Consider the following 18,251-nt stretch of genomic DNA (forward strand, 5'->3'; position numbering starts at 1 on the left):
ACATGACGTTTCGGAGATCATTCACCTGCAACCAATATGGTATACACAGTGATCTTGATCACCTGTGTCACCTGTGGGGGACAGATGAGTCACCTGAGGGGGGCAGATGAGTCACTGGGGGGGGGGGGGGGGGAGCAGATGAGTCATGTGGGGGTGGGGGGGGGCAGATGAGTCACGTGGGGGGGAGTTTCTCAATTGACTGCCAAAGGCTTGTGGTTTTCTCCAGGAACTTGTGAATTGGTTTCTTCGTGGATCTGAGTGGTTTCTTTTATCCAGCTTATGTCAGGAGGGTTATAATGTACCTGTCAAGGTGTAATGGTTTCCTTATGGCTCTGAGTGGTTTCCTCTTCCTACTTTATGTCAGGAGGTATATCATGTACTTCTAAAGCCGTGCCAGTTTCCACTCCCAGCTTTTGTCAGGAAGTTCACAGGAATTTCATGCTCTGTCAAGATGTGATATTTTCCTTTGGCTCTCGGGTTTCCTTTACCCAGTTTGTCAGGAGATTTATCATATACCTGTCGAGGTGTTATGGTTTCCTCATGGCTGTGATTGGTTTCTTTGCCCAGCTTTTGTCAGGAGGGTTATGCTGTGTCAAGCTGTGATGGTTTCCTCACAACTGATTGGTTTCCTCCATACAGCATGTAGCAGGAAGCTTACCTGATGCTGGCTTCGCTTTCCCACACAACTGTGAGCAATTATGCGGGCATACATTACTAAACATGGCATGACACACTGGTCTAATCCATGTACCCTACCGTAAATAAAACTGACAACAATTCACTACACTCTGTTAATGTATATTGTATTTGAGGATGCTTTATAGCCATTTGTGGGCAGTCTGACATTTGTTGAAGGCCACATGGCTTTCACCAATATGAAATATAGGGCCTACATTTCCTCCAACCCATAAAACTGACTGCCATCAGATAAGTGAGAAATTCTTTTGTAGAACATAAATCTTCGACATCTCTGCAGTGTGTTCAGTAGTTTTTCCTCAAATTTTTCTTTTTTTTTTTGCAATTTTGTCAGTGCCAAAAATATATATGTAATTATGTATAGAATGAAATATAGAATTCCAACTGCAGTTTCAAACGTCTTGTTCTAATTCTTCACTTTTTATTCGTCTTGATAAGAACAAGACGTTTGAAACTGTAGTCAGATTATGAAGATGTAGGAAGTTGAGAAGGCTTAATTATTTGATATTTTTATTCTATCATTTCTCCACATCAGAAAGATCTTACTTTTATACCTCCATGTGTGTGTTCATATCCAGTCTCCATATGGTTTGGTGAGAGATTGAGGCAGCTAAAAACTGAGATCATCCCCAAGGAAACAATGTAAAAATGGTACAAGCAAGCATAGGCCTATAAAGGAAGCTGTTGTGTAGGGCAGTGATTACGTAACAACTGTCACCGCAGAGTTACTGCTACTACGCTTCGCTAGTGATAGCTAGAGCTTTTTCAATTGCGCAACGCAGTATTCGTGTGTGTGCAAACAGTGTTTTGAATACTTTTTGTTGAATGGAACATAAAATACAATAAAATTTAGCTCAGAATATTTGTTACGTAGGGCCAGGGCAATCGAACATTTCTGACAGCTGCAGTAAATTGACCCACTTTTGGGGATCTACGGTACCCTTATTTCCGATGCGGATTAGGCCTAGACCAAAATCAAGATGGCGGTGAACCAGAAAAACATCCGTTGGGTTCCCCCTCTGCCAGCTGGTTGGGAAGCCAAATATGACCCAACACAGAAACGCTAGTAAGATTTGTGTTTGTTTCTAATTGAAATTGAAAAATGTTTTTAAGGTGTTAGTACGATCGTTTGAATTAGTGACAGCTTTGTCAATTTTCTCACCGGTCGTCATCATCGAAGGTCCAGATTTCGTTCGTAAACAGCTGACCATTACGTTTGATTTACATGAAACTTAGAAGATTAATTCATTGAGATGTGACAGCTTGCTCATACAAGCTATGTTAATTTGTATTTTATCTTTTTCTGGCGAAGAAGAACCTTTCAGATGAAGTGTTACTGTTAATGCTGAACATTGCGAAATACGGTACTTGTAGGCTAACGTTGCGAAATTACCATTCGCTTACTGCACGTCTAGTACAACCAGCCTAACAAATGAATTTGCTAGGCCTAGTTGCAAATACATTACGTTGATTCAAGTTGTGCAGCCACTCGAATTTCAATGCAAAACGTTCTCTAATGAGGCGTAATCGCTGAAGAAGCATATTTTTCACGCGTTTCTTTAAATATAAACAACATTTGCACGGTACACAAAATCTCACTGCTACTGCTAATGCTAATGTATTCAAATGCTTACATGTATCTCATTGAGAACTGTCATTGATAAGCTCGCATTTTCGCATTATCTCCTTTTTCTGAAAAGTTTTCCTACTTTTTTTTTGCCCCACAGCAACCATAAAACAGTTAATTTTAGGTAAAGGCAGCAGATTAAAATACAACTCTTCTGTGCAGAGATGGAGCAATATATCCTATGACATTTCAATCATGTTCCGCATTTCGTTACATGTTTCTTTTAACACTCTTCGGGACCGGTAGATCCAGGATCAATCCTTGATCGAGTCACACCTAAGACTTTAAAAGAGGAAGTTGTAACTTCCTCGCTTGGCATTCAGCATGAAGGGGATAGTGCAACGACTGGTTGACCCTTATCAGTATAATGGCTCGGGCGGGGCGGCTTACTTGCCTTCGGTAAGTCGTCTCAGTGAAGCAGCACTAGATAAAAGAGCGGTGGAAATCTGTCCTGCTACAAGGAGGCACATTACACGTACATGCACCCTAAGGATTCCTTCGGCGTCATATGACTGAAAAATTGTTGAGTATGACGTTAAACCCCAAGCACTCACTCACTCTTTTAACACTTGTCCAGGGTTCATAGACTTCAAAATGTTAACTACCCTATAAGAAATATTGGGCTTTTTTTCAAGGTCGTTTTGAGTATTTTTCATATCTGACTGTTCTGTATTAATGCCATATTCAGTTTTTGAAAATATCTAACTACCTTAGGCCAAAATTAAAATATTTTTTGCTTGATGTTACAAGCCCTTTTTAACAGAAGAGGATAGGAAGGTCTTCTGCAATCTGTTTCAATTTCCCTAAATTTCCTAATTTTAATTAAACATTGTGAGATTTTGGGAATTCTTCCTTCATGTGAAGGATCAAACATTTATTCTGCCCTCAATACATCATTTGATGTACCTGCTTGTCTAAAAGTATGAAGAGTGTAAACACCCAAGTCAGCCTTAGCTCAGATCACCAGCTTTGACCTAATTTATACTGTCCAGAACATTTATGCATGAGGACAAGGAGAGCCAAAATCATGTTGTGTTGCTTGAAGATTAAAGGATGAAATATATCAGCTTTGTGTTTGTATATGAACTTTCCTGCATCTGAAATGGACCTGTCCTTTCTATTGTCACTACCATTATTTCCACTTCACAACAATGTATCAGTAAACAGATACAGATTCTATCCACGGAAGCATCTGGCAGTGATGATATCAATGACAGTTCAGGAAATTATACCAATATATTCCCAGCTACATGCTCCCTTGCATAGAATTTTTGACTGGTAGAAAAGCTATCCACACACCTGACCTTGACCTTGTGATCAAAACCACACTGTTTTGATCACCTGTAAACAGAGTGACATTTCAAACGAGTAGTAGTTAAATGAAGTAAAATAAAAAAAATTTGGCATCTGTTAAAAAAATAATTTCAGTTGGGGCTTTTTGAAGGGTCGGTTGCGTAGTATTGAACATAAAATATTTGAATTTTGGCTCTATAGAATTAAGACAAAGTAATATTACACCTTTCTGGAGGGTGACATCCACCGAATTACATAGAGGTGAGAATAAACCGGTAGCTGATAGGTGACTGACAGGAGAGATTATGATGGGATGATTGGTATGCTGGGAGGAGTGCGTGGCGTGAACACGTAGTCAAAATAAAGACGTCCTGCGCTCTACATATTTCACAAGAAGTGTCTTTTTTTCAGAACATGAGTTTTACTGAAATATATTCAGTTTTTCTCTAGCTTATAGCATACTTATAAATACTTATTCTGTATTTTGAATCTCTTAACTATCGTTTAATGGTCGTTAAGGTCGCCGTCAATGAACTCCTGCTTGTGGCTGCGCTCCAGTAGTGCATATAGGAAAGGAGTGAGGTGGAGAGATTTTTAGGTGGTCATATTTAAAAATGTCTCACTTTTTACTTTTTTCAAGAGTCCACAAATCATCTTGCTTATGTACAGTAGGCTTTCATGCACTGAACTTTTTGTTCCTCTCAGCTTCTTCGTTGATCACACCACGAAGAAGACCACCTGGGATGACCCTCGGTTCATTCGCGGCCCTCCGATTCAGCAGCAGCCTCCTGCTCAGGTAATTTTAGATAGACTGAACGATTGATTATGGTTTAATGTCCAGGTGATTTTAGAGTACAGTACTAACTAGTGTACTTCAACAGTGGTTAGGAATTAAGACTAGTCATGTCTGACTTTCTGTCTTTTCACATCTTGTTGGAAACTGACACCAGCAGCGAAACAGTATTTAATGAATTTTTACTGAATCCATCTTGAAAAAACTCTTTGTTGAATGTAACCCAATCCTGTCCAAAAAAAAAGATAGTGTTGATCAACTAAGAAATATTTTTCTGGCCACAGGTAATTAAATAACAGAATCATTAAAGTTGTGAGTAAAATAAAAGATAAAACTTCTTTCAGAATCTTGATAAAACCTTTAGAGTACCTTAATCCTTCAAACAAACAAAAAACAAATTTCAGTGCATTTTATGCAGATTTTTAATTTGAATTTGGAGACAAAACTACAATGGTTGGATAGATCGTCTCAGGGATTCACGAAAAAGTGTAATTTTATTCCGTCTACACTGCCTTCAGAATATGCTTGAATAAACAACCTTGCAAACAAGGTTGCAGAAGCACAGACTACAGTAAAAGCCCTTAATGCAGAGGATAGGTTCCAGCCATGCCAAACAAACTTATTTTTAATGATGGCCTCATTACCTTCATAATCAATGATTATGGCTTAACACCATTTTGGCCAGTTTAGGAGTCATATTATGGTGGTTCAGTACATGTGTAAGTGTAAATGTGTTTTTTTTGTGTACATGCATCGCATTCAGAGGATGGAAGGCCATGAAGGAAAGTAGTTGTGCATCATTGTTTGGCATGTGAAACTACAAGCAAGTAATGTTCATTGAACAATACCTTTTTGACCTCCAATAAAGAGCCCTACTCTATAAAGTTTTTATTGGGGATTTGAATGGAATTTTTTTTCTCACAGTGTTAATTTCTTTAAATCTGTATTTGTTTCAATAAACAGTATATAAAAAAAAAAAAATACATCTCCAGACTGACTGAACCTATTTTTATCTGATAGTCCAGTTACGGTCAACAAAGAATTTTTTAAGTCTGGCCTGAGGTGGTATTCTCTGCACTGCAATCATATAAGTAAAGGTATTCTTGATTATACCGTTTAAAATACCAATCATACAAAAATATTTTCATATACCCTTTTCTCCTGAGAGAAAAATTTAAAAAAAAAATGTTAAAGACCATATTTACCAATTAGTTTTGACTCTCTTTCATCTGATTTTGACATCATTTTATGGGTTTTTGTTCTCCTTCAAACACCTGTTAGTTACCTTGGTGATAAAGCACTGTATAAAAGTATTATGGCTTTTTCACCCTCCAGCTAAGATAAAGAAAAGAGTATGAGAGGCAGACCTAAACTAAAGAGTGTTACTCATTCAAAATGTCCTGAGTTTAAGACTTTACTTATCATAATGTAATTATACTCTTTTTGTATTTAAAATTTGGATTCGGGAGCTGGCATATTTTTTAAATCCTGTCAGATGGCGCTAGTGTGAAGCAGGACCTTGCTCCATTATTACTACAACAATGGACTGTAGTGCAGTCAATTTTGATTGTAACGCCTGTCTGTCTTTAATGTGATATCATGTTGATGAGCTAAGAAAGGAACCTTGGACATCAAAAAATGATGTCAGGGTCCTGCTGTTAGGCATTTGACAGGTCCCCGTGAGCACAAAGCGGAAGTTTTAACACCATGGTGTGTTTTTTTCACAAAAGTGGACATGTGTTGCCATGAACATTGATTGTGGACAGGCCAATTGTATTAGCCACTGCACATGATGTTGTGTACTTCACCGCAAACACCTTACCTTTATATCTGGTCTTGTCACTTTGCAACTAATATGTGATACGCTTTCACCTTATAACACACTCAAGGTACACGTGTTACTTAAGATGACACACTTTACCTGAGTCTGCTGTCTATTAACAACTAAGACCATGTTTTATAAGCTGTAGCTCATAAGTTGGCCTCGTATAAACCATGGGATAGGTACGTGTTATGGGAAAATTATTAAGGATAAGGTATGTGTAGAAGTGTATGTGGATTATTATCGGTTCCAATGTCTTGTGTGACCAGATCCTATTCATTGTGGACTAGAGAAGGAAGAGCTAGCTATGATCCAGTGATTAATAGAGCTTTGCCTTTCATTCGCTAGGACGCACAAGATGCAGGTTCAAACCCGGTCTTGGACAGGTAGTGTGTAGATCCTCTCGCTCTTGAAGCTGTTGGGCCATGGTGACAATAGGTAGTCACTCACGTTTGTGCGGCCGTTTGTGTGGCTGCTTGTGCAGTCTAACGTTTGCTGAAGACCACTTGTCTTCTGTTATTAACTATGAAATGCTGTATGTATCACAGGTGCTAAAGTCCAGTTGAATTAAGTTGAAATCCCCTGGTCAATATTTATATTGCCCCTTATCCCCCCAACCCCCCAGCAACCAACCTCTTTTTGTTACCTATGATCAACTGTCACTATACATATAATTTTCCTGTCTTTGATTGTCATAACTTGGTAAACACAGATAATTGACAAATGTAAGCTAATTATGATGGCCACCATTTTTTTTTTTATGATCTATTCTGTAGTAAATTGCTTTCATCGAATAAAGGTAACGTATACTAAATTTGGGCCTCTTCCTGTGTAAAGAAAATCCAAACTGTAACCTGTATCAGTGGCAGATGTGGTGATATGCAAATTAAATATCGAGCCTTCTGCAGCCCTCAAAGCAGGTAAATTTTAGACATGCAATGTTCCCTATTACCATGACTACGGTTAGGCCTTGGCGATTTTAAATTGTTGTTTTACGGGAAGAATGAAAAGTGTGAGTATAAAAACAAAACTTTAAAACTGTTAGTTTGTGGAAGATGTGGACTATCCCAGTCTTTTTTTCCCTGTTGCAGACATATTTGTATTGACAAACCCTTGACAAACAGAAAAATCATAAAACCATTAAGATCAGACTCATAGAAAAGGTGGATTTTCGGTTTTAATTTTATCCATTTTGGGATTTTTATGTATCGACATGCCCGTAAAAGACAAGATAAACTTGGTATGACCTTTGGTATTCTAAACTTGCCTTACCCTGAAGCCTGCTTAAACCTTGCTGCCCTTGCTCTATAACGCTTTGCTTGCTTCTTTATCCTATTCCACCAGCACCAGCAGTATGGTTATGGGCAACATCAGCATCCCCAGCAACAACAACAGCAACATTATCCACAACAACAACAGCAACATTATCCACAGCAACAATATCATCATCCACAGCAGCAACAAGCGGAGGCGATTCCCATGAAAACCATGGCGCAGCAGTATATCGCTGGTCAAGGCCAGGGGTTTTATGATCAGGCGGCTCAAAGCTGGCTGCCCACATCTGCAGCTGGTTCCAACCTGCAGCCATCGCCAAGGAGACAGCCCCAGCAGCTGCAGCAAGTGCAACAGACTTCAGCTACGCAAGAGGAAGAGTCTAGCTTTGTTGAGGTATTCCACGTAACTGTTTGTTTGTCAGACTGATATTGTCACAACATGGTTGGGATACTTCGTACAGACTGAGGGCATTCTGAATTTTTAGCAGGAACTATTTTTCATTTAATATATTTTTTTTTCACACGCTACTGTACTGTAACATGCTATGCAAAGCAGCTGTTGCTAAACCTACATCGACAGGTAAATCGGTGAAGGTATTGTCTTTTTGCGGCCAAGTTTGCTCTTCAGGTTATTTCACCAGTAAGTAAGGTCAGTATCATGTATAACTTGCCTCCCCTGCTAACCTTTATCTCCCCTCTCCCTCTCCCTTGAGTTTTCAGGTTACAAAAGCTGGAAATATGCTCTCTTCTTGAAATAGAGGTAGAAAGTGTGCTTCTTGGTATCTACTCTTAAACACTGTAAAATTTGTACGAAATTCACACATATACATGTAGTCAGCTCTAGTCCTCTATGGCTTAACCCAGAAGTTTGGCAGTGGTCAGTTCATGGACCCAGCAAAGAGAGGTTGTTTCTGCCTGGATCTCTTGAGTTTCATTCGCTTCATGTTTTTTTTAGTATTGCATTAAATGCTAAATATATAAGTACTACAGTGAGACTTTTCTGATAAGTAAATAATGATCAATACAGATATAATGAGAAATAACGCTTCGTACTGCACTTTAAATATTTGAGTATTGAGTGAAGGGCAAAACACGGCCAAGTGTTACTGCAATACTCTACTTTGTAAATGATTAAATTGTTCAAGTTTTCATTTGGTGATAAATTGTTACAACTGTAGTAGTTAAAATGGAATGACTTCTGTGCCAACTTTTGCGTGTCATCACTTCCCCTCAATCCTGTTCACAACTTAAGAAGTATTAGCTAAGGACACTTGCCTTAATACTCCACCTTGGCATTCAGCATGAAGGGATACTGCAACGACTGGTTGACTTGTATCAGTGTAATGGCTCGGGCAGGGCGGCTTACTTGCCTTCGGTAAGGGGTCTCAGTGAAGTAGCATTAGATAAAGAGCAGTGAAAATCCGTCCTGCAACAAGGAAGCACATTATATGCACTCTAAGGATTCCTTGGTCGTCATATGACTGAAAAATTGTTAAGCGCCACGTTAAACCCAAGCACTCACTAAATACTTGCCCCACCTTCAACCGTGGTAAAATGGTGGAGAATCTCAGACAGCTACAATTTGTGTTAGTGAGAACTGTGGCAGCATGAAAGAGTAGGAGCTGCTTGTGACTGTTTGAGTCCACAAAAGCCAATAATAGCTTTGTTGTATTTCGGCTGCATCAGATGCCATAAATCTTGCACAAAGATTTGTTAGGTCTTTTTGACTCATTTCATGATACAGTTGATGTTTTGACTTACTTTGTCCTAGACATGACTGATGACCTATTCATTTCATCACACAGTTGATGTTTTTGACTTGTTTTGTCTTAGACATGACCGATGACCTGTTCATTTCATCACACAGTTGATGTTTTGACTTGTTTTGTCTTTGGCATGACCAATGACCTGTTCATTTCATCACACAGTTGATGTTTTGACTTGTTTTGTCTTAGGCATGACCGATGACCTATTCATTTCATCATACAGTTGATGTTTTGACTTGTTTTGTCTTAGACATGGACCGATGACCTGTTCATTTCATCATACAATTGATGTTTTGACTTGTTTTGTCTTAGACATGACCGATGAGCTGTTCATTTCATCATACAGTTGATGTTTTGACTAATTTTGTCTTAGACATGACTGATGACCTGTTCATTTCATCATACAGTTGATGTTTTGACGTGTTTTGTCTTAAGCATGACAGAGACCTATTCATTTCATCACACAGTTGATGTTTTTGACTTGTTTTGTCTTAGGCATGACCGATGCCCTATTCATTTCATCACACAGTTGATGTTTTTGACTTGTTTTGTCTTAGGCATGACCAATGACCTGTTCATTTCATCACACAGTTGATGTTTTGACTTGTTTTGTCTTAGGCATGACCAATGACCTGTTCATTTCATCATACAGTTGATGTTTTGACGTGTTTTGTCTTAAGCATGACAGATGACCTATTCATTTCATCATACAGTTGATGTTTTGACTTGTTTTGTCTTAGACATGACCGATGACCTGTTCATTTCATCACACAGTTGATGTTTTGACTTGTTTTGTCTTAGACATGACCGATGACCTATTCATTTCATCACACAGTTGATGTTTTGACTTGTTTTGTCTTAGGCATGACCGATGCCCTATTCATTTCATCATACAATTGATGTTTTGACTTGTTTTGTCTTAGGCATGACAGATGACCTGTTCATTTCATCACACAGTTGATGTTTTGACTTGTTTTGTCTTAGGCATGACCAATGACCTGTTCATTTCATCACACAGTTGATGTTTTGACTTGTTTTGTCTTAGGCATGACCGATGACCTGTTCATTTCATCATACAGTTGATGTTTTGACTTGTTTTGTCTTAGACATGACCGATGACCTGTTCATTTCATCACACAGTTGATGTTTTGACTTGTTTTGTCTTTGGCATGACCAATGACCTATTCATTTCATCACACAGTTGATGTTTTGACTTGTTTTGTCTTAGGCATGACCGATGACCTATTCATTTCCTCATACAGTTGATGTTTTGACTTGTTTTGTCTTAGACATGACCGATGACCTGTTCATTTCATCATACAGTTGATGTTTTGACTAATTTTGTCTTAGACATGACTGATGACCTGTTCATTTCATCATACAGTTGATGTTTTGACTTGTTTTGTCTTAGGCATGACCGATGACCTATTCATTTCATCACACAGTTGATGTTTTGACTAATTTTGTCTTAGACATGACTGATGACCTGTTCATTTCATCATACAGTTGATGTTTTGACTTGTTTTGTCTTAGGCATGACCGATGACCTATTCATTTCATCACACAGTTGATGTTTTGACTTGTTTTGTCTTAGGCATGACCGATGCCCTATTCATTTCATCACACAGTTGATGTTTTGACTTGTTTTGTCTTAGGCATGACCAATGACCTGTTCATTTCATCACACAGTTGATGTTTTGACTTGTTTTGTCTTAGGCATGACCAATGACCTGTTCATTTCATCTTTCATCATACAGTTGATGTTTTGACGTGTTTTGTCTTAAGCATGACAGATGACCTATTCATTTCATCACACAGTTGATGTTTTGACTTGTTTTGTCTTAGACATGACCGATGACCTGTTCATTTCATCACACAGTTGATGTTTTGACTTGTTTTGTCTTAGACATGACCGATGACCTGTTCATTTCATCACACAGTTGATGTTTTGACTTGTTTTGTCTTAGACATGACCGATGACCTATTCATTTCATCACACAGTTGATGTTTTGACTTGTTTTGTCTTAGGCATGACCGATGCCCTATTCATTTCATCACACAGTTGATGTTTTGACTTGTTTTGTCTTAGGCATGACAGATGACCTGTTCATTTCATCACACAGTTGATGTTTTGACTTGTTTTGTCTTAGGCATGACAGATGACCTATTCATTTCATCACACAGTTGATGTTTTGACTTGTTTTGTCTTAGGCATGACAGATGACCTGTTCATTTCATCACACAGTTGATGTTTTGACTTGTTTTGTCTTAGGCATGACAGATGCCCTATTCATTTCATCACACAGTTGATGTTTTGACTTGTTTTGTCTTAGGCATGACCGATGACCTGTTCATTTCATCATACAGTTGATGTTTTGACTTGTTTTGTCTTAGACATGACCGATGACCTGTTCATTTCATCATACAGTTGATGTTTTGACTTGTTTTGTCCTAGACATGACCGATGAGCTATTCATTTCATCATAAAGTTGATGTTTTGACTTGTTTTGTCTTAGACATGACAGATGCCTTATTCATTTCATCATACAATTGATGTTTTGACTTGTTTTGTCTTAGACATGACCGATGACCTGTTCATTTCATCACACAGTTGATGTTTTGACTTGTTTTGTCTTAGACATGACTGATGACCTGTTCATTTCATCATACAGTTGATGTTTTGACTTGTTTTGTCTTAGGCATGACCGATACCCTGTTTATTTCATCATACAGTTGATGTTTTGACTTGTTTTGTCCTAGACATGACCGATGAGCTATTCATTTCATCATAAAGTTGATGTTTTGACTTAGACATGACAGATGCCCTATTCATTTCATCATACAGTTGATGTTTTGACTTGTTTTGTCTTAGACATGACAGATGACCTGTTCATTTCATCATACAGTTGATGTTTTGACTTGTTTTGTCTTAGGCATGACAGATGACCTATTCATTTCATCATACAGTTGATGTTTTGACTTGTTTTGTCTTAGGCATGACCTATGCCCTCTCCATTTCATCACACAGTTGATGTTTTGACTTGTTTTGTCTTAGACATGACCGATGCCCTGTCCATTTCATCATACAGTTGATGTTTTGACTTGTTTTGTCCTAGGCATGACAGATGACCTATTCATTTCATCATACATTTGATGTTTTGACTTGTTTTGTCTTAGGCATGACCGATGCCCTATTCATTTCATCATACATTTGATGTTTTGACTTGTTTTGTCTTAGACATGACCGATGACCTATTCATTTTATCATACATTTAATTTATATTCTTGACTGATTTCATCATAGGTAAAATTGATTGATGTCGTTGTACTTAAATGACCAGTATCTTGAGTCATTTCGTCACACATGCTTGATTTCTGATGTCGGTGTAACTCTTCTTATAGAGTGATTTTAGAAGTACTGTCATAATATTTATCCTTAATTTCAGCATTCATGCCCTTCATCTAATCGTTGATTTCAGAAATTTTGTGATATTTTGAATTCGTACTTTCACATCTCATCCAAATACACTTAGGAGATCTACAGTCTTGTGATGAATGCTTTCAGGACTTGCCAGAATTTGAGGTAGATGAAACCGTGGTAAAGCAGCTTCAGGCAAAGTTCCCTACATGCCCGATTGGGAAAATCCGCAGGACAGTGGAGAGGTGAGAGGTCAAGCTTGAGGTCAAGGTAGAGGTCAAGGTAGAGGTCAAGGCCTCATACCCTGTACTCTAGAGTCAGTTTTCAAGCAACTAGTCGCTTTGTAAAAGAGATTACTATGGTTAGTGTATCTGAATTTATCAGATTGTCTGAAAACATCATTGCTAGACAATAAATTAATGAAGTCACACACTATTTGTATCCAAAAAAAAAATAAGAGAAAGGCTTTGGTCAGTCAGGACATTAATTACCAGAAAGAGAAATGTACAAAACAGTATATCTAAAACCACATACTTATTCCTCTTTACACATTTTTTTGTTATTAAATTGAATGTTTTCATTATTTTAATAAGATTATCAGAGATTTAACTGTATTAATCTCTTCAGAAACTGCAATGCTTTCCGGGCATCGGAACTGGAATTGGAAGTTTTCGGCTATAAGAAAGGTGCATCCCCACGTCGGAGCCTCAGCCCAACCAACCAATCAGCGCAAGTCAGACAGAGCAGTGGCCCGTCAGAGAATGACAGCATGAATCCTGTAGTGCAGAAGTTGAAGAGCGAATTCCCTAAAGCAGAGGCTGGATTTATTCGAGACATTCTGGCATTGTACGTTTTTTTTTTTTTTCGCATTTTTCTGAAAAAGTAAGGAGTAACCCTTTAAATGAGATAAGGTGATCTGTCATCTTTAACTCATATTCTCAAGATTTCACCATTTTTGCTGTTATCTGACAATGTTTATTACGATGTATGAAAGACAGCCATTGGTAGAACAGCAGTGATATATGATGGAACACTGTCATTTGAGTTTATATTAATATTTGATATAATGCCTTAGTGAATTTTTTTTTACCAATGATTGGTAAAAATTGCAGAAAGACCGAGTTGACAAAATTAGGTGGGAGTGCATGAACATTAGACATTTTGAAAGGAACAGCCTTCGTGTTCTTACATGTAGTTAATGGAACATACGTTTCTTTGTGTAGAGTTATTTGAATGTTATGAACAGGATTTTTCCCTCATTGTTGTTACAGAGTGAATAACAGTGAACACGAGGCTCGAGAACAACTGAAGAGTATGGGATATGGTAACAGCTCTGCCGCAGGTAAAAGATTGTGTCCCATACCTAGCCTAATTCGTTAACCAATATTTTGAAACATTCCTGAAAGAGCTATGGGATGCAGGGAACAAATTTGCACAGTTTTCTGAAGCGTGCATCTTTAGTGACACAAACGAATCATTTAAACACTGTTTTAGTAATAATTGTTTGATTTGATTCCTCTGAAAAAAAAGTGCATTTGTGGTTGAAAAGGTTGAAGATTTACATTAACTACTAAAACTATATGTAATTCTGTGGTGATCTTTTATGTTTTTGTTTATTCTGATTTTGTTTTCAAGACATATTGTAGTATTTTTATCAGTAGCACAAGATAGAATGTCTTTTCCCTGTGTTAATATTTTCTTGCACCTTCTTTAGAATGAAATTTGTTTAGTTTTCAGTGTTTTTTCAGGTGATTTTTTGGTTTGTGTTTTTTTTATTTTTTCTTGATTTTAAAATATTTGAAATTGTTTGACAACACCTGTCATTTGATTTTATTACCAGACAGCATCAGGCTCTAGATCTTCCATTCTTCACTGTGAAAGGTGATAGGGTATATGATAGAGTGAACACCAAGGAAGCATTTACTATTAGCCTTGGAGTTTTCTGCTTGTGTACAAGAACTAACAATGCTGTTGTGTGAGTTTTGTTTCGTTTTCCTTCCTCAGGGTCTTCCAGCACTGCCGTGAAGACAACTGGTGCCAGTAGAGCGCCTGCAGAATCCACTCAAAGGTCAGTTCAATTATATTGACTCACTGTGCAAGCGTTCCTTAGTCATTATTTACGTAGAGCTTTTCTTCAGCTCTGACTGTTGCCAGAAGTCGGGAGGTTTAATTTCATCTACACATAAACCTGGCTGTCATTGTACAGTTAAAACTTTCCTGGGTCAATCAGTCACTCAATCAGTCATGAATGGTTTAATGGTGGGTATGTATAGTCTTTTAAATGGCTTTTTGTTGCCCGTAATGTAGCCAAAAGCCAAGAATATGATTCGTTGTTGCTGTGTGAGTTACAGGCCAGTTTTGCTGTGTGAGTTACAGGCCAGTTCTGCTGTGTGAGTTACAGTCCGGTTCTTCTGTGTGAGTTACAGTCCGGTTCTTCTGTGTGAGTTACAGGCCGGTTCTTCTGTGTGAGTTACAGGCCAGTTCTGCTGTGTGAGTTACAGGCCAGTTCTGCTGTGTGAGTTACAGTCCGGTTCTTCTGTGTGAGTTACAGGCCGGTTCTGCTGTGTGAGTTACAGTCCGGTTCTGCTGTGTGAGTTACAGGCCAGTTCTGCTGTGTGAGTTACAGTCCGGTTCTTCTGTGTGAGTTACAGGCCGGTTCTGCTGTGTGAGTTACAGTCCGGTTCTTCTGTGTGAGTTACAGGCCAGTTCTGCTGTGTGAGTTACAGGCCAGTTCTGCTGTGTGAGTTACAGGCCAGTTTAGTATAGGTGCTGCATTGTTGTTGGTATCTGTAAGAAACAAAATTTTAGTGCTGATTTCTCTTTTGTCACATGTTACATCTATGTCATGGTGGAATATACTACAAGCTAATGGTCAGTGAAGCTCTGATGAGTGGTGCTCAACACTTAACTGCCTGACTTGAGGTCAGATGTTTTTTGTTTCACCGTCACAGCAGGAAAATTTTAAGACAAATCAAAGGGTGTTTGTATCTTTAGTGGCTAGTTTCACCAGAACTGGCCGACCAATCATGGAATGAATATGGAGAAATGCCCCCACCTGATTGGTCAGACTAGTCATGTAACAGATGTAACAACTTTGTAATTGTTTTAAGAGGTAGTTTTGTTTTTGATGTGACAACAAAGATGTGAAGAGTTAGGAATTTTGGTATCAGTCTTTTTACAACACTTAGGATCTGCTTGCAGAGTGTATATATAGAATCACTTGAGTCTGAGCTGACAAAATGGTCGGCAACTTACCTTTATATATGTTTGTCGCTTTCAGATTTTTGAAATGAGTTTTTTTTTTAATATCTCTGAGAGATGTGCAGAGTACTGTCTAAAAAGATAATATAGCAAAGTCGTTTCGATATTTGTTTCTAGTCTTTGCGTAATTGTTGTTTCTAATTGTGCCGTCTTTCTCTCCATTCTTCTTTTTTTTTTTTTGATTGCAACCGGCTATTTTAGCCCATTTTTAACACCTGACCCTTCACGTGTGCACCGGATGAATAGAGGCTTACCAGTCAATAATCTGTGGTTGAAGCAAAGCTAATGTAATATGTGCAGATTAATCATGATTAGCGGAGGCAAGCTTTGTGAGCGTACAAATCCCTGTGGCTCCGATGTATCTGATTGCATAAGACCCAACCAGCTTGCTGAACATCTTTTGACTGTCGATGGCTATCACGCTGGATCTTGTGAATAAATGAACTGAGGACTGCCTATCACCCCCTTCCCTCCCCTGCCTTTATTTTCATGTCAATTCAAGTTAAAACAAAACTGACAGGATGGTGATTAGAATTTATATGGAGAAGGTAGGTTTTTTTAATCAGGGTTTGACAGCACTGCCTTCCTTCAGTGAACAAAAATCTCATGTTCACTGAATTAATGATCCAGTTGTTTGAATCTCAGTTTCTGTCACAAAATCTCATGTGACAGACTTTTATGGCTGGTGACATTTGTTTTGCCCTTGCCCTAAGTGTCACCTTTGCTTGTGAAATACAACAACATCAGTGCCTGTAGCAGTCTGTTTTATTTCTGTCTAGACTTTATCAAATGTGGGATTGAGATTAGACGTCTCTTAACCCAAGATCAAATATATGACACTTAACTGAGTTCCAGTACTGGTAATATCTCAGTCTGTAATGTTAACAGGTCCACTAGTACCCAACCATATATGGGAATTAAGCGAAAGAAAGCAGAGCCTGTCACGAGCTTAGTTAGGTTAGGGTTAGCGTTTAGTTAGGTATATGTAACGAAAAATTCTTTTATATAGGCTGGTGATTTCGCAAGGCAGGTTTTTCACTGAATGTATGTGTTGTAGTTGTTACTGACCAATTGCTCCCTCTGTCACAGTTCCAGACCAGCAGCTAAACAAGCGCCTCCCCCATCGAAAGCTGCCATGTCAAGTACCATGAAATCAACCCGTAAGTAATATGTTTACCGTGCACAAAGCATTTATGTACTACCAGGTATTAAACTGTGCCACAATAGACTGCATGCTAACACAAGGAATGATGAAGATGAACCTAGCTATACAAATTATAGTCAGTAGGTTTCTTTATTAGGGATCTCCAAGGAAGAGCAAATTTTATTTTATTTGACTAAACAGCCCTTCGTAAATCAAGCTTTTATTTTGCTTTTGTAAGTACATGTAGCAGGTTCTGCTTAGGTGATTAACACACCATTCTTTCACCAGCAAGGTCACACATTTCACAGGTCCTGGCCATAGGCAAGGAATTTCGAACACATCCTGGTTTGAGACCAGAAAAAATTACAAAAAATTGTAATGGCTTAATTAGGCCACACCAATCTAAATTTATGTTTTACAAGAAGAATGAATGAGGGTGTGAAATAAGTTTAAAAAATCATCTCATTTTGTGGGAAATGTGGACTGTCCCAGCAATGTTTTCTTGGTGAAAAGAAAATATCAAGATCGAACAGAATAAAAATGTAGATTTTCGGATTTATTTTATTCCATTTTTGGATTGTTTTAGTGTCAGCTGGCATGTACAACAGGAAATAAAGTTGTTGTGGTTTTGTTAAGGAAATACAAAAGTGTTGTTGTTGTTGTAGTTGTTGCTGGGCTGGCCAGAGAACATCCAAACCTGGATAAGACTATTGTGGAGTTAGCTCTGGAGACGGCTGATAACAACATACAGAAGGCCCGAGACATGCTCACCTTTATGTATGCTGATAACAGTACAACCAGGTGAGCTGGGGTGAGGTATATATAGTCCTGGCTGGGACAGGTAACACCAGTCTTCACATGTGTCTTCTTTTAGTGAAGCCGTGTACCAAGTTTTGATTCTACATGATGAACCGTTACATTACTTAAAACTTAAAAACATGACACTATTGGCTGAAAAGAGCACATCTGGTGGTGCCTGCTGCATAAGTTTGCGATTTTTCCTCGCCATACACGTAAAGCCTGAAAACGGCAAAGCTGGCATAAATCACTGAGTTCATCGCGTCCTCTATCTTTAACACCCTGTAATTTATGCTGGGGGTGTTTTGCCTCTCAGCCAATGAGAGTCCTGAAAACTGCCGGCTTGTTTGTGTAAACCA

General features: G+C 38.3%; 1 protein-coding gene across 3 annotated transcripts; it reads left to right on the forward strand.

The window, feature by feature from the left end:
• The first annotated feature begins 1,671 nt into the window (after positions 1–1,671).
• LOC135480258 (methylcytosine dioxygenase TET-like) lies at positions 1,672–18,054 on the forward strand. 3 transcript variants are annotated; one of them, XM_064760045.1, is made up of 9 exons: positions 1,672–1,762; positions 4,322–4,412; positions 7,576–7,899; positions 12,837–12,934; positions 13,317–13,535; positions 13,961–14,031; positions 14,694–14,757; positions 17,040–17,110; positions 17,760–18,054. In XM_064760045.1, the coding sequence occupies exons 1-9, from the start codon at positions 1,677–1,679 to the stop codon at positions 17,897–17,899; spliced, it is 1,164 nt and encodes a 387-aa protein (XP_064616115.1). In that variant the 5' UTR covers positions 1,672–1,676; the 3' UTR covers positions 17,900–18,054. The 3 variants fall into 3 exon arrangements, with proteins under 3 accessions (XP_064616115.1, XP_064616116.1, XP_064616117.1); XM_064760046.1 differs by having other exon boundaries at positions 7,687–7,899; XM_064760047.1 differs by lacking the exon at positions 7,576–7,899.
• Positions 18,055–18,251: the final 197 nt, after the last annotated feature.

Source organism: Liolophura sinensis, chromosome 13 (assembly GCF_032854445.1).
Source record: "Liolophura sinensis isolate JHLJ2023 chromosome 13, CUHK_Ljap_v2, whole genome shotgun sequence".
NCBI lineage: Eukaryota > Metazoa > Mollusca > Polyplacophora > Chitonida > Chitonidae > Liolophura > Liolophura sinensis.